At 38.5% G+C, this 21,645-nt stretch overlaps 1 protein-coding gene and 1 pseudogene across 2 annotated transcripts in view; both read right to left on the reverse strand.

Annotated features, from left to right (window-relative positions):
- LOC124601234 (calponin homology domain-containing protein DDB_G0272472) overlaps positions 1 to 21,645 on the reverse strand; it is a 142,059-nt gene that overhangs the window by 56,388 nt on the left and 64,026 nt on the right. For both annotated transcript variants that reach the window (XM_047136229.1, XM_047136227.1), the window contains 3 exons: positions 20,766 to 20,809; positions 10,518 to 11,095; positions 5,570 to 5,741 (listed from right to left, as the gene is read on the reverse strand). In XM_047136229.1, the coding sequence (XP_046992185.1) occupies positions 5,570 to 5,741; positions 10,518 to 11,095; positions 20,766 to 20,809 (794 nt within the window). The remainder of the gene's footprint in view (positions 1 to 5,569; positions 5,742 to 10,517; positions 11,096 to 20,765; positions 20,810 to 21,645) is intronic.
- On the reverse strand, positions 9,074 to 9,191 carry LOC124555775 (annotated as a pseudogene).

Raw genomic sequence — 21,645 nt, forward strand, 5'->3', positions numbered from 1 at the left:
AAACAGCAAAATCACTAATTGTAAACACGGGTCATGGAGACACTACCAACCTCCCCATTATAACTCAGACTGCTCTGTGCATAAGTCCAGGATCTTCGATATTTCCAAACCAGGCCAATACCAGATAGTGGCGCCCCCACTCCCTCGAGCATTTGAAATAGGACGTCAAAAATTTACAAAAATCGACGATTCCAAATATATGTCAATTTTGTAGCGCACACCTTTCTGAATTGTCTGATACGTACAGCATATATGTTCAAGGAAATATAAGACATGTTATTTGGACTTTAGTGTGCAAAAGTGCAGTGCCACACCTCTTCATACAGCGTTCTTCTACCGCACGGCACTGTTTTTCGCTCTGTATATTTTGTGTAAATTTTGTAATGGATGCCATCAAACTACATTCAGAACAGTGGAAATTAAAATGACCTGCGATGCCTCTCCTGCTCCCAATCAGCCTGTTTGACATCCTGCCATTCTTAAAAACTCACAATTAATACTGGGTAGGATTATTTGTAACTGAGACATCAAGAACTCTTTACAAAATGTGTACACTTTATTGCCTCTTAGCCAATACCTTGCTGATTTGTGTAACAAAATTAAATATAGAATACATAAACCCAGTAAAGACAAGAGACACGCAAGACAGTACACATTTCTTCAATCCTTAGGTCCTAGGATTTTTGTTCTCTCTAATCTTGCTACAGCTTTACATGGCATGCTTTCCCTAATGCAAAAGAATCTATAACCTGAACAAAGTTCGTCAAACATTTAACTACATGAAAAATCTAAATGTCATTGTCTACCACTGAAAAAGCTGTTAACACAAATAGTACCCAAGACTGGTGTGGTTTCTCGATCTGGTTACGTCTACTTTGTCACTGTCTGCTAGATAAAACAAAATAGGCATTACTAATATTGCAGAAACTGTAACACACACCAAATAAATGAGGCAGCCATGGTCATTTTTATAACACACCAGAATACAAATCACGAAGTACCAATATGAAACGCCTATTTGGCCTGCTACAAGCCAAAAGCTTTATGTTAGGAAAAGTTCCACATTTCACTCATACGCTCCAGTTTCTCAAGCATGAGATCCAAAAGTAGTAGTATGAAATTTTTGTATAAATTTTGAATTCTTCCAAAATTTGTGTGATGTCCCCGTTTCTTCCCCTTCGTTGTTCTAACAAACAATCTTGTCATCACTAATTCTGTAACTATTCCTGCCATTGTCAAAATTGATTCTCCGGTTAATATCACTAACCCTGCCAGAATCACCAGTTTGGTTATCCTGCAATTATTCTCCGGTTAGGCGTATTACGGTTTCGTACAACGCACTTTCCACGCTACTCCCTGAATACCCAAGGACTGTACAACTTTCTTACCTGTTATTGCTGTTAGTCATTTATTTCCACTCTGGTAGTCTGAACCTATGGATTTCACTAGTAATTATAACAATGCTGATCATTCACAAACTCAGTCAACCACACAGACAAACAGTGACTGGCATTCATCTGTTCAGTTTCACTCCACTCAGCTTGTATAGCGCCATCCCCCTTTGTGATTACTATGATGTGACAAGGATTCCCCTGGCAGGGACATCAAGTACACTAAGCACGCATTCAAAAATCAACTTAGATTCACTCAGAAATCAATTTAGAATGTGTTCAAAAATGTTTAAAAACCAACAGGGGTGCGTTTAAAATCATATGAATAACCGATAGACCAACGTGCGGTGAACGCTAGGCTCTTTGTGAAACAAGATTTTTTCCTCAAGAATGTGAATTTGGCACTGTGAGGCTGCATCCAAATGAAATGGTCACCATTAAGACTACTTTCCACTACTTTTCACTACCTTCTTTGCTTACTACTTTCACATGCCTTCAGTGACCATCACACCTGAGATATATTCCCTATGCCATTCAACAACACAGGCTACAAAACTGTGATCACCACAGTAATATCTTTTTTTGACTCACAATGCTGGTGACAGTATTTATGTGCACTGCATTATGGAAGAAGATGCATGGTCTGTTACAGATATATAGACAAGATGATGGCGACACACATTGGATGCTTGAGTACCTGCTTGTGAATACATAAAACCACTTTCTAGCCACTACTTGCACACATCTTTCATTGCTTAACAGTATTCTATATAGAAGCCAAAATGATGTGACACGACACCCTTTTCCTGGTCCTGACAATCCTGCACAGTTCTCACTAACTTCCCATGCTGATACTGCACAGCCATATTTTACCAATAACTGTAGTGACCAGAGTGTAAAATGCCCCTGAATAAAAGACAGCCCACCTTTTTTAAAGAGTCTCTTTGAGAAAATTTTATTTTTAACATATTCTACCTAATCAAAATTACAAACTGTTGCCTTGATATATAGTATCTCCAGAAAAAGATTACCATTATACTTATTCTAAGGTTATGCCATTTTTTGATAGTCTACATTTTAATGACACAAAGAGAAATAAAATAAATAAAATTGGTTTGCATTAATTTTTAGTTTCACTACCTTCTTTGCTTACTAAGGCAGTCCTGTACCGTATTACTATTTTTAGTCATCATCATCATCGGTATCATTATCTGGGATTATAATTTCACCTAACTAATGAGGTGAGAAAAGAGGCAGTATCTTTCTATATACGAGCAGCAATGACATTTATATTGGCTGTCACAAGTACCTAGCTGTTCCTTCGAAATATATCCTGCTTCTTCAGGTTGCGGGACCTGAGTACATTACTGTTTTTTCAAAATACATGGCGCATTTCATACGGATACTGACATGAGAATGTGACGTTATATTCATTGCTGTCTTGCTTCCAAACAGGTCGTCACTTGCTTCCGTCTCATTGGCTTCACAGAACCAGCAGTTGACACACCCCGTTTTGCTCACATCATACCTTCACGGTGAGCATTAACAACATTGCTGCACGAAAGACGTGAGTGTGCTGCTTTTCCCCGTCTAGAATTTTAGTGTCACCTGCACAAATGTCTACTATTGTTGAGTATTTCTCCCAACTTAAAGTCAATTTAATTCTGACCACAAATGGAACGGCAGCAAACTCGGGAAAAGATTTAGTTGTGATCTCTTTTTCACAACTACTACACAAATAGTCAAGTTTTTTCTTTCACTAATGCATAATATACTTTGGTAAAATTGATGTTATGTTTTGTTCAACAGAGCTAATTAAGAAATAGTGTTACTTTTGTGACAACTTTCTTCAATCAATCTAGAAAACATTTACAATAACTTATTGCTAAAAAAGAAGTCCAAGCAATACAAGGAGATTAGAATAGATTTCAACCACATTGAAATGGCATTATGGAGATAGTCTAGGTCTATATTTTTGTCATGCGCACGGCAGGCACAAGGGTGGCCAGCCTATGTTTAATGCAGCAGACAAACAACAGTTGGCCGTGGTGCTCCTCGTCCATCTCACACTAAGCTTTATTTTTATTTTTTTTAAACCACCAGATCCTTGCGAAAGGAACAATTAAACAATAGTCCATTAAAACAAATAATTAAATTACACATTGCCTCTGAACGCATCAGGGACAGGAGTACAAACGCTAATATCAGCAATTTTTTGACGCTATACAACCTTATTGATTTCCTGAAAATAAATCTTCACATGACCTCAGTTTATAAAGCTTCCTACGTTAATGTAAGATGGCATCTATAACAACATATTACACAACACAAAAATGCCGAGTTCTACAACAGTAATTTAATCTGCGAATATAGGATGACGCTGTATTTTTCAAATATCGCATTTTGGAAAAACCCCACATCACAATTGGGTAAATACAGTAAATGGTAAGGGTTTTCCCCAAATTTGTACTTTGTAAAATACAGGGTCATCTTACATTCACACATTAAACTATTGCTGCTGAGGTTACCATTGTACTTTGTGTAGTAGATTAATACAAGGTTGTCTTACATATACAGGTGAAGCTTTGGCAGTTGAGGTCACATGCAGATTTATTTTGAAGAATTCAGAAGGACTGCAGGAGGAACAGTGACATCAGTTTAGTTGAGAAATAGGATGAATGTGGGAAGGGGAGTGGTGAGTAAGCAGCAGATTTTGTCATGCTTATTGTGTATCCTGGCTTTTTATGAAAATCTGCGAAGTTTAAACTGCAGTTTGCATGAATCTACTTGTACTCAGAATTGTACTGACTTTAAAATTGGACATCTAGTCAACAATACTATACATATCTGCAGGGCTCGGTTGAAGTCTAGTTAGGGGCTAGTGACATATGTTTCATGCAGCAACGTTGTCAATGCTTATGTGATGTATGATGGAAACAAAAAGGGGTTTGTCAACTGTTGGTTCTCTGCAGCCAATGAGAGAGCAGCAAGCAGACAACACATTCAAAATCAAGAGATAAATAAATATTCATATCAATATAGATACGAAATCCATTATGTATTCAGAAGAAACAGCTATGTTCTAAGGTCCCACAAACTTGTAATCGCAACATGTTTGGAAGAAACAGCCAAATATTTGTAACAACCAAAATTGTAAATATTATTTATGCCCATGGCTTGCATAGCAATTTAAGCTGTGCCATTAAGATCCACCATATTCTCCATCTTAGAAATCATGATACATTCTGAAGAAACTACCAAGTACCTACAGCAACAAAGATTACAAATTTCACTGCAACTTATATTTAGAAACACACTGTCTCCTTTTTCACCTCTTTTTGGTTAGGTGAATTTTCTCCTTTCTCACCTCTAATTGGTTAGATGAATCTATCATCCCAGATAATGATACCAATGGTATCGATTAAAAATAGTGGTATCACAGACTTGCACAGACAGTATGCAAAAAAAGAAAGTGAAGATAAAATGTGAACCTTTTCTTTTGGTTTATTTTATTTCTCCTTGCACTATCAAAATGTATACAATGGGTAAATGGTATAACTTCAGAATATGTATAGTGTTTATGTTTCTAAGCAGACGCTTTAAATCAGTAAAACAGCTTGCAATTTTGATTAGTCAGAATATAATGAAAATTTCTCAGTGTCATTCTTCAAAAAAGAAGAAAAAGACGGTCATCTTATACTCGGGCAAATCTCCTATTTGTCATTGATAAGGCACACTGTCACTTTCACATTACTGCATTTAATTTAATAGCCCTTCTCTAAATATGCTAGCCATTACACTGTCCTTCCAAGTCACAGGCAGCTTATTTATACGGTGACTCACTTACCGCTGGTGTATTATTCTATACAGTCACAATGTTTAGATATATTCAATCTCTTCTTTCTAGATGTTGCAATTTTCACAAACATCAATGTCTTCCTTTAACGAAGGCTTGTGCCTAAACTGTGAGGTGAGTTACCTTTCTTTATCATTTAAGCCTGTTGGTCAGCTACTCATCTTACTGTCATCAGTAAACGCCAGATTAACATCTACAACTTAGTAATCTTTCAATTTACACAAGAAAAACAAACTAATTTACGTAAGTACCATTATCCTCAAGGTAAATGATGAAAATCTTATCACAGGTGTCATCATTCTAACTAATAACACTGACTTACCTGGCCATTTTCTCTGCTGTTTGTAGTAGCAGCAGCAGCTGCAACAGCCTGGGCAAAGGCACGTGTTTTTGTTCGCGTAACTCGAACAGGTGATTCAATTATTAATTTCTGTAGATTAGAATAAGCTGCTTCATTCTCTGTCACACCTTTCCCAACTGGCACCTTTGATCCACTGCATCGTAAACAGAAAATGAATTTGAAATGAGAAAATGTTATAGTAGAAATTTAATACCTATTTCTACTGAAGTATTCAGTCTCTCATCATGTAAGTTTACAATATGAAGCCAACTACATCAATGTGCATGAAAAATTGTGACTTTTCACCCATCAAAGAATTTATAAAGCTTCTTCCTTCCACCAGAACTATAGATAAATGTTTCATTCCACATCATTATGAGTTTAAATGTGTAAGTCAACCAAGGAACAAACTAACTTGTCTTTCTCATAACATTAAAGAAACCATGTAGATTTCTGTATCTGAATAATAAAATGGTTACAAAACAAGAAAACTTCCAAAGAATACTAACAGAAATTGTTTTTATTAAAAAAAAAAAAATGGCTCTGAGCACTATGCAACTTAACTTCTGAGGTCATCAGTCGCCTAGAACTTAGAACTAATTAAACCTAACTAACCTAAGGACATCACACACATCCATGCCCGAGGCAGAATTCGAACCTGCGACCATAGCGGTCGCTCGGCTCCAGACTGTAGCACCTAGAACCGCACGGCCGCTCCGGCCGGCCTGCTTTTATTCAAGAATACTGACAAAAATTACTTCTACTCAAGAGAGTCTGCAAGATATACACGAAACAATGTGTATTCTTCACAGTTTAACTCACAATGTCCAACAGCAGTGTGATTTCGTGACCAACAGAAAACGCCATACTATCCAAAGGGTACATAAAAATAAGTCGAGGCAAAAAAACTTTGAACTATGAACTCGTCAAGTTCCTTACAGTTTTAAATAAGTGAAATCAGATGCACAGGGAATTCCTCTTTCAGTTACTATGACTTCTCTTAGCTGCTTGGATGTACAGTAACAGCTTACCAATATAGCAACCTAGCAAAAAACAATGTATTATGAAAAGGTCTTTGATGTGCAGCAACATGTTCACTGCGTATTTTCATATTACAAAATTATGAACACCAATTCCACCTAATACAATATGGTAGCTTCTGAAGCATTGTGCCAGTCAATCATAGCACATGTCAAAGGAACTTGCCAGCCAATGGCAGCAGATATTCAGAGCATAGGACACGAATTGTTGTCAGCCAATAGCAGTATCACTGCTGTGTAGCTAGAACACACAAATAGGAAAAGTTGATGGTTTAAATTAATCTTTCACGTGTAATATCAGTTGTCAAAAATTTTTTCCATCTTTTTTTTCTCTCCTGAGGGTGTGGTTAGGCAGGATCCCAAGAGCACAACTTAAACTGCAGCAGCCGAATACTTCTGACAAGCACAATTATAAATTTCACTGCTGTGGATAAAACATTTAGTGGGCAACCTGAATGAACACATGTTCCTTCAAGCACTCCGAGATTTCCATAGAAAAGCCAGGTATCGCTGAAATTGCTATAGAGCTTACCTTGTACTTTTTTAAGAATAATTATATTTTTTTTGCCATTGTTAGCACATAATTTGTAATCTATGAAAGAACAAAAGAAATATGAAAAACTAACCTTGAAGCTCGATCTTTTTTAGCATGTGTTACCCTCTGAGATATATCAGACACAAATGTACCAGTAACATTTTAAATAATGGCCCCAAAAGTTTTCTAAGTGGCTGTTACTGAAAGATTTAAGTTCTGAATGAGAGTCAAATACTCCAGGATATAAGAAATTCATCGGGCATTTTCACACAAAATACAGTTCTTTTTGGGTATAAGAAAATTTACTTTGAAAGTGACATTTTTCGAAATTCCATTCACAAGATTTTCCTGCGACCTGTTACGAAAACAGTTTGTTGTTACAAAGTATTGTATAGTGTTCGTCCTGAAGCCTTTGACACATTTTGTTGTCAGCAGACACTTGTGTATATACTATGTTTTGTTGTTGTAAATGGCGCATTCTCTTTGCAACTACAGTTTCATTTTGGTGTTATTCTCTCATTTATGTTTTACTGCTGCAGTATTCCTCTGCAGCATTGGGCTCAAGTGAAATTCTTTGTTCAGGTATCAGCTCTTACCAGTCAAAATTACAAAAATTTAACTGAAAACTAAAACAACGAAAAATTCCTGGAATTTTAACTATTTCCCAGTTTTCCCTGAATAAAAAAACCCCACATTTTTCCTAGAGTTCCTGGTTGTCCCTGGGTGTGTACACCCTGCAGTAACCTACAACTTTGCAGACAGAAAATTCTTTCTTCTACTCAGTAATCAGCTTGCCCACAACCTGTAAACACATTTTTCAACAACAGAGGCCCGACTCACCCCAGGCTCTACCCTGATGCAATACAGCTTTTCTCAGAATTGTTTTAACGAACTGAAACTGAGTCTGGAAGCGGTAAATAATCGTATCAGACAAGTACAAATTAATTATGCATGTGAACATAGCTTCTGTTGTAGGTAAAGCAAACACTCGACTTGAGTTTATTGGTAGAATACTGGGGAAATAAATACAGTCTACAAAGGAGATGGCTTGCAAATCACCCATGCGACCCATTCTACAATACTGCTCTAGTGTGTGGGACCCCTGCCAAATAGAACTCACAGTGGATATTGAACGCATACAGAGAGGGCAATACAAATGGTCACAGGTTTGTTTGGGTACTGGGGGAGAGTTACAGAGATGCTGAATAAACTGAACTGGGAGACTCTGGAAGATAGATGTGAACAGTCCTGAGAAAGTTCTTGAAACTTTGTTAGCAGACTGACTTTAAATGATTACTCTTGGGACATATTACAACCCCCTACGTATCATTCACATAGGAACTGTGAGTACAAGATTAGAATAATTACAGGATGTACATAGGCATTCAAGCAATCATTGTTCCAGCACTCCATAAGTGTGGGGAATAGGAAGAAATCCTGATAACTGGTACAATGGGATGTAACCTCTGCCGTGCACTTCATGGTGGTTTGCAGAGTACAGATGTAGATGAAACTGAAAGAATTTTTGTTGGATACTTCAACTCCCAGATACCAGATAGCGGAGGGTTGATGTAGAGAGAAACTATGACCATTACACCAATCACCAAAGTTTAAACATATATTTAAATATAACAATAATCTCCCCCCCCCCCCCCCCCCCCCACACACACACAGTAATCTCAGGGTCACCTGGACCAACAGTTCACTTAAAAAAACTAAGCTCTTCCCGAACAGGCTATGAAGGCCCAACGGTACCGACCGGCCGCCGTGTCATCCTCTGCCCACAGGCGTCACTGGATGCAGTCAGCACACTGCTCTCCCGGTCGTAAGTCAGTTTCCGAGACCGGAGCCACTACTTCTCAATCAAGTAGCTCCTCAAGTTTGCCTCGCAAGGGCTGAGTGGACCCCGCTTGCCAACAGCACTCGGCAGACCGGATGGTCACCCATCCAAGTGCTAGCTCAGCCCGACAGCACTTAACTTCGGTGATCTGAATGGAACCGGTGTTACCACTGTGGCAAGGCCATTGGCAACAATTTACTTATCTGCTCATTATTCTATTAACTTATGTCTATACTGGCAATTCTTGAATGGAACAATGTGTAAAATAAGGGAAATCTCATCTATAGTGGGCTGATGTGTGGGCGCAGACACATGTAGCAGAATCCATTATTCACGCTAACTTTCAAGTTCTTGCTCTTTCTCTAGTTAAAGTACACACACAACCAAGCAGAAACCCTAATGCACATTCCCATTGTCAGAGGAGTGTGTCTGTGGTTGATTGGTTGTGTGAATGTGTGTACTTTTGCTAGGAAAAAGGTGTGAGCTGATTTGGCAACAATCTGCAGTCATTTGTTGATGATGCTGTGGTGTACGATAATGTGTCGATGTCGAGTGACTGTAGGATGACACAAGATGACAGATAAAATTACTAGTTGACGCGATGAATGGCAGCTAGCTCTAAATGTAGAAAAATGTAAGTTAACGCAGATGAGTAGGGAAAACAAACCTGTAATGTTCAGATACCGCATTAGCAGCATCCTGCTTGACATAGGCGCGTTGTTTAAATATCTGGGGGTAACTTTGCAAAGCAATATGAAATCGTACAAGTGTGCGAGGATTGAGGTAAGACAGGTGAATGATCAACTTCTGCTTATTGGAAGAATTCTAGGGAAGTGTGGTTCATCTGTAAAGGAGACCGCATATAGGACGCTAGTGTGACCTATTCTTAAGTACTGCTCTAGTTTTTGTTATCTGTACCAGGTTTGCTTATAGAAAGACACAGAAGCAATTCAGAGGTGGGCTGCTAGCTTTGTTACTGGTAGGTTTGAACAAAATGTAAGTGTTAAGGAGATACTTCAGAACTACAAATGGGAATCCCTGGAGGGAAAGTAATGTTCTTTTAGAAGAACACTATCGAGAAAAAATTTAGAGAACTGGAGTTTGAAGCAGACTGTGGAATATTTCTGCTGTCTCCAACATACATTATGCATAAGCTCCACGAAGATATATGATATGAGAAACTAGGACTCATACAGAGGCATATAGACAGTTGTTTTTCCCCTCATTCTACTTGCGATGTAACGGGAAAGGAAATGTAGTGGTATAGGGTACTCTCAGTCACGTTGCTATGCTGAATTGGGGAGTGTCAATGTACATGTAGAAGAGGTCAAAAGCTAGTACAAATACTATTTTCCATTTCATGTGTATGCAACACACTGCATCCAACTAAAGACAAGTGGTTGACTTTTCCTTATTTAATGTGTTCCGTAATTCTGACATACAGCATGTGTCAATGGACATTTTAATCATCATCATCTGACAGCCTGCTAGCTCTATAATACTTAATTTTCTCACCTTTTTTTAGTCTTATTGTCGTTCAAGTTTACCATCTGTTTTTCAGGAGTCTTTGTTAATGCATTCAACTGTTTATACTCTTCCAGCTTGTCAGAAACAGCATCTGCATTTCCTGTAGATATTACAAAAGTACTATGTAGTTCAGTGCCACTTTTGTTTTGTACAGTTTCTATTGGTGAATTTTCACAGTCTCTGTTTGGTTTATCACTAACTTCTGGTAAGAGACACTTCACTGTTTCTGGTTGGACAACATCAAGAACAAAAGTTGAGTTTGCTACAACACCTCGCTGGAAAGGGGATTGGTGATCAGAAGATGGGGAGTCTCCGTTATTGTCTTTGCTAATAGTTTTCTGACAATCTAAATGTGGTTTATCATTCACTGTAGCACTGGCAACTTCAAGCTTCACAAGTGTGTCTGCCACATTGGGTGATATGTTATTTGTCTCCTGTTCTTCAACAATTATATCCAAAACCGACTGAGGTGCACTTATTCGTTCTATCTTTACAATGCATCTTCTCTTCTTACTGTTTCCTTCACTTTCTGCTTCTACAGCACTCCGAATTTTTGTAGCTGCAGCCTGGAAGATATCAATTAGATGAGCAACAAGTAAATAGAAATATCAGCTAACATGATAACAGCAATGAACATTAAACTACTGCCAGCTTTTGACCAATAAAGTCAAAATAGAAATATTTCGTTAAGACATGCTAAATATACAGTGTAGAATTACAGATTGGAATGTTTCTATTGGGCGATCAACTTTTAAGCAGAAGCCACTCATTTCAACCAAACAAAGTTGACACAGTTGAAAACAACATAAGTAGCGATTTTGCCTACTAGTAAATTAAATGCACAGTTGAAGCTGAGGAATGTTTCCCAAAGAAAAGAAACTCTGGTATGGTCAATTGTAACAAGCCATAGAATTAATATTTTGACGATAGCAAATTGTGTGTATATATAGCCATCTTTTTGTTTCCTTATTACATAAACATACATACTGTTGATTCTTTATTACTTATCCTGTTAGAATTTCTTCTTTTGCAATTTTTCCCCTTCTGCTGAGCACATTCTTCCACCAAGTGCAAAATGCAGTACAATGCACAGTTTATGATTTAAGAGTTATTAATTTTACTGGAGAATCACTTGATTCAAATATTCATATCAGAACAAAACAGAGTAGAAGAATAATGCCTGTAAGCAGTTAATTGGGTTTAACTGGATACAAATAAATAGCTGTCAGCTTCAGAAAAAGGCATATCTGATTCAGAATGGACAGATCCACACAAAGCAATCGTTTCTGCTGGAGTTCTTCAACATAAGGGTCACAATCTCTCAAGTTTCAGTTTGATCTTGTGTCAGGTCATATGTGGCAACTTTAAGAAAGAACTCAGTAAAATGGTTGCTGGTCACATTTTTCTTACAAATGACCTTTATATTGATGGTAGGTAATGAAAACCTCGCATCTGTCTGCGGAAATCTCTTAATTCCAATAACCAGTAACTCCATAATCTGAGAGAGATTTGGAAGTGCGCAGATTTCTCTAATCTGTCAATATTAGACTTCTACAATACAGTTACACATACAGCAACTTTCTGTGTCATTTTACATTGTTCTTTAACAAACTGTTTTTGCTTCTCCTCCAAAATTTAAGAAAACGAAGTTAGGAGGTTTTCATTGCCTACCATCAATTGGTGACACTACTGGATACAACATTACTATCATTTCACAATTCTTTGTTATTTTTAAAACAATGGCAGCTCAGCATTGACAATTGTGTTAGTCATTGTGGGGTGGCACGCATATTCATGGTTTCCTTCATCTGGTGGCACTGTTTTTCCTGTTTCTCATTGTGGAGCATTGGTTGCATTCAAATGCTCTGGGCTGAACCATTACTCTGAAAATGACAGCAGTTTGCTCTTTTAAAATAACAAGAGATCACATAAAAGAATTTTACACTAATTGTCAAACATCATTTGTTCAGAGAGCTCTCTTGTTGAAAGATCACACAAAATTGTATTCACAGCTGTTCGTTGCACCTGGCTAATAAGTAATAACCGTATGTTAGCGTATTGCTGGTAGCGTAATTGGTAGAGTCGAGTGTGATCCCCCAGTGGTACATGCTGCCCAATGGGTGAATCTAGTGAAGGGGTAGTCGACCTTTTTTAACTACCACCCATTTTTGTATCTTTGTTAGTAGTAAAATTTTCTAACCGCCCACCAATTCCACAGTAATGGTGATTTATAAACCACGGAACTAACTATAGTTTATAAAATTTCTAAAGCAGAGTTGAACAGCTTAACACATATAATAATAATAATAATAATAATAATAATAATAATAATAATAAATCACTAAGCAGATACCTTATGCCAAATTTTATGAAAATCTCTTTAATTGCCAACCTCCTAATGCCCACCATGAAAGCTGGAATGTCCACTAGTGACTGGTAGGGACCAGGCTGACTGACACTGAGCTAGTGTGGACCACTGGGGGTACAAGCTGCCCAATGGGAGGATATAGCATGACCCACTGATGGCAGAGGCCAACACGAACATGTTAAATACAAACAGTGAAATGAAAGAATGGGAACATTCATGGGAAATGCTCTTAAGAACTGAACAGTTCAGGTTGCCACACATTTGGAGGGAATTGATGTGGTTTGTTAATCTTTTTTTCTCGAACTGGTTTCTTTGGTAACCGTGCTGCTTTTTGGAAGACCTCTCGTGCAGCTCATGCACCCTCCAGCTTGTGATGTCGAGCTGAGTGTAGTTCCCACAGTAAGGACTGATGACAAACTTGAAACGTTGCCAAACATTGCCTGCAACCCTCAACCAATGGAAGCGTAGGAAAAAGTACACACAGGGTCTTTGATGTCAGGTCGAGACGCGTCTCACTCTCTGCTGCTAGATCACAATTCGACAAAACTTTTATCTCTATTTTATGATCCACTCTGAACTTTGGCCATAATGGCCCCCTCAGCATGGCGTCTTCCCCAGCTGCGCCATATGTATTCCTAAATGAACAGTAAACCTGACACCATTTTTTTAACAGAGTTTTCTTCTTATTTAAAACTACTTCTCCCTGGATGCCCACACATCACCCTAACCGCTGAGCAGAACTCTTCATGCATGGCACACCGGATCTGCCATCCCAGTTTCAATTCTGCCAGGTCCTCATTTCTATTTTCTAAACTTCACCCAAGTCCTCATTTTGGAAACAATCATCCATGATGTAACTAAGCTATTTTCTGTCACACCCCTTCTTCCAGGAATGCTAATCCTGCAACATATATAGGAATTTGGCATTTAGTTTCAATTTGTCAGTTAATTTTATACAGGATGTTTAAAAACACTTTTACAAACTTTGGGGATAAGTTCCTTGCACCAAAACAAGAGAAAAGTCTGTTAAACATGGTTTCCAAAAAGGCGTGTCCTAAGAGCTATGATCACTTGTTCATCTACAGTAGTGTGAAACACATCTCTTTTACAGCAAGCTCTTTTACTTTCCATATTTTGGGAGGAGGTAACAGGGACCAAACCCAGAAAAAACTGTCCAGTAAACATAGGCCCTTAAGAGCTATGAGCACCTGTTCGACAAAAGAAATGTGTTTCACAGTAACAGAGAGTAATAAGTGCTCGTAGCTCTAAAGGTATGCAATTCAGAGCCTATGAGCTACTTAAGGGAGTGTGCAAGAACATGGTGGAGACAGGAAGGACTGCAAGGGCCAGAATCAGAGAAGGAAGGGGGGAGGGAGCAAAGAGAGAGGGGATACATACAGAAGAGGAAAATACTGTAAGTGTGTTGGTGGAGTAGAAGGCATGTCAGAGTGAGAGCATGGAAGATAGATAGATAGAGAGAGAGAGAGAGAGAGAGAGAGAGAGAGAGAGGGAGGGAGGGAGGAATTCTTCAATGACTACTTCACAGCCAAAGTCATCTGGATCCTTCCTAACAAAACCAGTGTATCTGAATTTCACAGGTGGGAGCTCTCCCTACAATATGGCCTTTGTTCTTTTAACTCCCCACCCCTCCCTACAGTTTCAACCTTCATTAGTCCCTGTTCCCCATTTCGCTAACCTCTTTCCTTCTCCCACTCCAGCACTATACACACTTTCTATTACACTAATGCATCAACAGTCTTTCCACCTTCTCTTGCACCCCCTCCCCCCTTTTCCAACTACAGCCCACCCAAACCCAGCCCCATGCCTCTACCCCACCCACCCCAGAGACATTAGTAAAAGGTGTGTGTGTGTGTGTGTGTGTGTGTGTGTGTGTGCGCGTGCGCGCGCGTCCTGTTTCAGGATGACACACTTGTCTGAAAGCTTAAATGATTAGCTGCCTTTTTATTGTGTCGCTCTGCAACTCTATGCCTTCTATATTGTGGTGAGCAGCAGACTATCCTTTTCATATTATTAAACAACGGCAAATCCAGGATGGAATGTAACAATTTTATGAAAAGGAAAATTGCTACTAACAATATAACAGAGGTACCAAGTCAAAGATGGGCACAACAAAACGACTGTCACAAATAAAGCTTTTGGCCAGCAAGGCCATTGTAAAACTTTAATAATCCTGTTAAGTTTCCTGCTTCATACATCATCCTTGGAAAGCCCGACGCTATGATTACCTGTCATCACTGCACACCATGACTAGTCTATCTGCAACAGCCTTATATGTGTATGACTAATCTTTGCCTTGATATTCTTCGAACTGCTATCAATAGAAATGGAGGTCTGAAGAAGAATTCACAGATATTGCTTAATGAATAGTACAGTGAACATTCCATAGTTGGTATCACAGTCTGTCAGTATGTGTCTGACAAATTGGAATGCATCCTCTTGATAGCCTCTCTAATAAGCAACATGGCAAAGCACATAGCTTTCACCGAACTTTTTTCTCTTATATTTTCAGAATTTGATTTCTTTATGCCAACATGTAAATTATGTCATGTGAAGTGAGCACTGCAACATGTTTGTGCAATAACTAGAAATTACAGTCAGTTGTCGAAGGAAGTCTCATAACCTTGTAATCTTTTAGCACAAATTGTTAGTCCACTGTTTCATACTATGCAACATTAATACCAACATTCCCTGAGGCCAAGCACTGCACATTTTGCTGCCTCAGCTGCAGCAATCAACCTCTGGGTCAGTTCCTTCCATGCACAATGGCATATGAAGTATTTAGAAATATAATTTCAGTACTACAGCAAATACAGAGCTGCAGTGAGCATCATTACTGACTTTTGCATGAAATATTTTGTATTTTGAAATCAATGCACTGCACTTTTGTGCTTAACCCATTGCAGCATAAAATTTTAACCTCTATTCCTTTGCTTACATACATTACAAATCACATTAATGTAAAACAAGCATCTCAAGGAACTATGTAACTTTATTATCGAATAAAATGTATCATGCGCACATGCCATACATTAGCTTAAAACAGTATAGAAGTGAAACATAAACTAAGTCACACATGAAAGCTAAATACTAAGTGGTATTAAGAAGACCAACAAAAGCTTTTGTGCAGTGCTGAATATGCAAACAACAATTTAATAGTGTAACTTACATTATATTTTAATTAAATTGCAAGCAGTTTCAGTCCTTTCGCCATTTTCATAGTGTTCATAACTGAACATTGGGAGCCCCATGCCACTTGAAGAGCATCAGGAAGTCTAGTGGACTCCAACTGACGAGAGGGGCTCATGTTGTGTATGCTTGAAAATGGTCTAAGGACAGAAACCAGTTGCAGAGAAACTTTGGAGTAATTGGTGCTGTGATTCAATAAAAATATTATGGTGTTGCTGGTGCTGCAATTCAATAAAAATATTACTTATTATTGCATCTGTATCCAACGAAAAATGTTGGCCAAAATAATCTTTTACTTTCACCTGATACAGGGAAATGTACTTGGTTTCTTAAGGGAGGTAGGTCGTCAAATGGGACAACTTTGTGGAGGAGAGGCAATGCAAGACATTTTAATTTCCACTGTCTATACTTTTACAAATAAATTTATAAAACTTTGTCAGCATGACCAGGAAGGATTCAGGAGTCACACTCATGGTGGCAGTGGAAGTTAAAAAACATAACAAAATAATGTTTTTACATGTGAAACTTTGAAACCTTTGCTTGCGGCACCATACACAATCATTAACCCGGCTCCAGGGAGATAGGGTCCGCTTCCTATTCCTCCACTGGGGTAATTCCTGTCTGGTGTGTCCACATCGCAGGTGTGGCCATCCTACACTTCAGTAGGCTAGGATGGCCGAGTTCAGACAGGCACCCAATCCCGTGGGGTGTAACAAGGAACCCATGCCCACGGTTACAGACGAAGACCTTAATGGCAGTGACGGCGGAGAAGGAAGACTGCGGAATGGCGTAGCTGGCAGATGAGGCGACCCTCCTATCTGGGGATTAAATGAGAAAGGGAACCACTGCCTTGTGGTGGTGGAGGAACTCCAAAGGCTAAGGGAGACAACCGCAACAGAAAATCCTTTCTTGTGTTAGGCCTAGCAAGCCTGTACGAAAATCTTCATATATTGCTTTCAAAACACAGACGAGCCTCAGAACAAACCACTCAAAATTTGACCCCACTGCTTCTCCAAGTACTGGTGCGAATGATGGGAGACCTGATGATATTCATCAGCACAAGAAGATGAAACCAAACGGACTAAAAAATAACCTAAATATATTAACCCTCAATGGAAAAATGGAAGAAATGACAGATGTACTAACAGAGAGAAAGTTAGCTATATTGGGATTAAGTGGAAGGGAAAAGGTGCGAAGAATTTGAGAGGAGGAGGAAAACTGTACTGGAGTGGGAATAACAGGTTTGGAAGAAATGGTGTGGCAGTGATGGTGAATATGAATGTACAAAGCTGTATTGAAAGTGTGAGATATATATCGGACAGGATCATAATCTTAAACCTGAGATTCCAAAAAAAAAGGCACTAAAAGTAATCCAGATTTATGCACCACAAGTGGGATGTAGCGAAGAAGAGAAGATGGACTTTGAAAATGAGTTGGAAAACCATACAGAGTGTGCTAATATAGTGACGGGAGATTTTAATGCACATGTCGGCAAAGACAGAAACGGATTTGAGCAAGTGTTGGGATGTTTTGGATATGGAGGCAAAAATGAAGAAGGGGAAAGACTCATGGATTTGTGCCAGAGGAATGGAATGAAAACAGCAAACAGCTGGTTTATGAAGAGAGAAAGTTGTGTTATCACCAGATACAGTTGGGATGGAAGAACCAAGAGCGTAATTGATTATATTGTAGTAATAGGGAATGGGGAGAGAAAGTAACAAATGTGAAGGTAATTCCAAGTGTGAGTGCAGATGGAGACCACAGATTACTGGTGGGACAATGGAAAATGAATCAGTGTGTGAAAAATAGAAAACAGAAGAAAGTGGTGAGGATACGGGATTGGAAACTGAAGGAGAGTGAAAGTGCTGAGAAATATGGAGAATTAATCACACAAATATTCCCAAAAGAAGTTTCCTGCGATGTAGAAGAAGAATGGAGTTCATTCAAAGACACTTTAGTCGAAGCACCACAAAAGTATGTGGTACAACACCTGTAAAGGAAAAAGTAAGGCAGACAATTCGGTGGGATATTACCACAATCCAAGCAGTTAGAAGAAAAAATGGAGCATGGAGAAAATGGTGGAAAACTAAAAATGACGAAGACCATAAAAGATATATAGAGGAAAAGAAGACATGCAAAGAAATAGTGGGAACAGCAAAGAAAAAGGCATGGGAAGAGTTTACAAAAAAAACTTGAAGAAGATGTGAAAAGCAATAAGAAAATGTTCTATGAAATGATGAAAATTAAAAGGAAGGCTTCTGAAGTACCAGTAAAGATGGAAACAGGGGACAGTACCGTGATTGAAGATCCAGGGAATATAAAAGATCTCTGGAAAGAACATTTTAAGAAACATTTAAACGTTGAGGAGCAGGTACATGAGCAAACAACAAATAATGGAGAAATTGAGAGAAGTTGGGAAGCAGAATGTGGGCAAATTACACTGGAAGAAATGGAAATAGCTATGAAGAAGATGAATGGGGGAAAAGCCGCAGGACCTGATGAAGTATGATGATAAGCAGCATGATAAGAGCAGTAGGTCCAGTGGGAATGCAGTGGCTGTATAGAGTACTATAAAGTGTGTGGAGAAATAGTACAATCCCTGACGATTGGAGGAGACATTGTTCCCATCTTCAAAAAAGGCAATAAAAGACTTTGTAAAAACTACAGAGGAATAACCCTTATGAGTCATACAGCCAAGATTTTTGAAAGAATTTTACCAAGTCGAATAAGTGAAAAGATAGAAAAGGTGATGAGTGAAGAACAGCATGGGTTTACGAAAGGGAGAAGCACAATCGACCTGATATTTTCTATCTGTCAACTGTTAGAAAAAAGTTGGGAGTATAACAAAAGGGCAATAATGGTTTTTATAGACATAGAAAAGGCATATGGTTCAGTTAACAGGGAAAGACTCTGGGAAGAAATGAAGAAGATAGATATAGAAGACGAATACATTAATGTACAGAGGACACAATTGTGGAATCAGAACACCATTGGGGAACTCTGAATACTTCGAAATAAGACAAGGACTTAAGCAAGGACGTATTCTATCTCCTGCACTTTTTAATGTTGTGATGGAGGGAATGAATAGGGCAGTTAAAGAAATAGTAAAAGAAAAAGACAAAAAGAGGATTTTTGCAGATGATATGGTAATATGGGGTGATAAAGGGGCAGATGTACAGTTACAACTTGAGGCATGGAAGGAAATAATGAAAAGGTATGGATTAAAAATAAATAAAGATAAGAGTGAAGTAATGGTATTTGGAAGATAGAAAGGGATCAACAGAAATATTACCTTGAATGGAGAGCCACTCTAAGTTGTAGAAAGTATCACTTATTTAGGGAAGAATAACCAATGAAATTAATAGGAGGTTACAGAAGGGAGGCAATTTCTACCAAACAATAAAACACCTGATTTGGAATAAGGAAGTTTCAGAAAAAGGAAAACTCCTTATGTGTAAGAATTATTACTTCCCTACTGTCACCTATGGTGGAGCAAGACAGACAATGACAGAAAGGGACTGGAGCTGACTGCAAACAGGGAAAATGAAATTTCTCACAGCAGTTAGGGGAAAAACAAGAATGGACAGATTAAGGAATGTAGAGGTTAGACAGGACCTTAAACAAGAAAGTAAGAGAGGAGAAATTGGAGGGGGGTGGGGAGAGGGGGAGGGAGGGAGGGGGGGGGGGGGAGAGGGAGAGAGAGAGAGAGAGAGAGAGAGAGAGAGAGAGAGAGAGATTAAGATGGTATGGGCATGTTAAGAGGATGCATGGGCAGAGACTCCCCAAAATTGTGGAAGAAGTAAAGATGGATGGAAAAAGACCTAGAGGGCGCCCAAGAACACGGTGGAAAATGGGAGTGAGAATATCTGTGGAAAGGAGAGGTGTGACCTGGCAGCAAGTGGAGGAAGAAAAGTGGTGGACAGACCGAGCCAAATGGAGAGGACTCATCAGCACCCAGACCCGGCAGTAGATGGAGCGGGATCCGGATATAGACAGAGAAACTTCTTCATTTTTTCACTTACTACTGCCTGTGTTTGTTGCTGTAGGTACACTTTTCCTCATTACTAAGAGAGATTCTTCGATGAATTTTGCACAGCATACAAACAATACTTACAGGTGTAAGAAACACTAGAATTTTTAAAATTTATTAAAAACTGCGGTAAAAATTGAGATAATTAAACATAGACGTTGAGTTTTTTCTAAACATGAAGTTTAAAATGTAACAGCTCATTCATTTTTTCATACATTAAATAAATTCTAGAGTTTCATACACCTGTAAGTAAGGTTTGTATGCTGTGCAAAATTCATCGAAGAATCTGTCTTACTTATGAAGAAAAGTGTACCTATACCAACAAATGCAGCCAATAGTAAGTGAAAAAATGATGAAATTTCACATGTAAAAAAAATTATTTTGTTATGTTTTTTAACTTCCACTGCTATGAGTGTGAATCCTGAATCCTTCCTGGTCATGCTGACAATATTTTATGAATTTATTAGTAAAAGTATAGACAGTGGAAATTGAAAAGTCCTGTGGTGCCTCTCCTTTTCCAAGTCATATCCCGTCTGACATCCTACCCATAATGCTACAGGCACAACAAAAAGTTATATGATAAATCTGAAGTTATTAACTGGATATTTTTGAAAATCTTTCATTAACACACCTTTGCTGCTGACCTTGATGACCGGAGAGGTACATGCTTTGATTCTGTAACAGAGTGAAAAAATATAATCAATTTACATTAGATATGTATAATATACAGCTATAAGTGTTTTTCATATTAATGTATATATAGAGTGGCTGATTCCCTGTGTGTGTGTGTGTGTGTGTGTGTGTGTGTGTGTGTGTGTGTGTGTGTGTTTTTGGGTGGGGGTGTCCAAAACTATCTCCCCACAAAAATACAAATTTCATCTGCTTTAAGGACCAATTTGGAGACACAACCAAAACTGGATAGGACATGCATTAAAAAAGAAAAGGCTTATAAAAAGAGAGGAAGAGATTAGGTCCCAGACAATATGCTGGACCTCAACACACATGCAGTAGTAAGGAGAAGGCAATAGGCCACTAGCAATGGGGGGAAAAATATTAATCATGAACTTAAACGATAGGGAACAATTTTGCACCATACAAGTCTCATTGTCACCTAAAATACACTGCCGCACTGCTGGCAATTGAAATTCAAATACCATGAAGGCAGCAAGCAAAAATGTGAAACTGCAATGAAGTACTTTACATACTTGGATTGCAAAATATTTTCACGTCACAGCATCCACACAAATCAGATAAGAGTTATGCCACCTATGTTGCATATATATAAGGATAGACTATGCAGTGGATCAGTGGGTTTTTCATTCAGAAATCACAACTGAATGTTGGTTGGTTGTGAGAAGATTGTGCATAAAGGAAAAACATCTACTAGCATATGCTGGAATTTAATAACAGGAGGTTTGTTGCTCATCGAGACTGTGGTTTATCCTACAACAACATTGATGCTCAGGAATGTGAAATCAATGGGTTCTGAAGGATCACATGCAGTGTCCTAC

This window comes from Schistocerca americana, chromosome 1, assembly GCF_021461395.2.
Source record: "Schistocerca americana isolate TAMUIC-IGC-003095 chromosome 1, iqSchAmer2.1, whole genome shotgun sequence".
Lineage (NCBI taxonomy): Eukaryota > Metazoa > Arthropoda > Insecta > Orthoptera > Acrididae > Schistocerca > Schistocerca americana.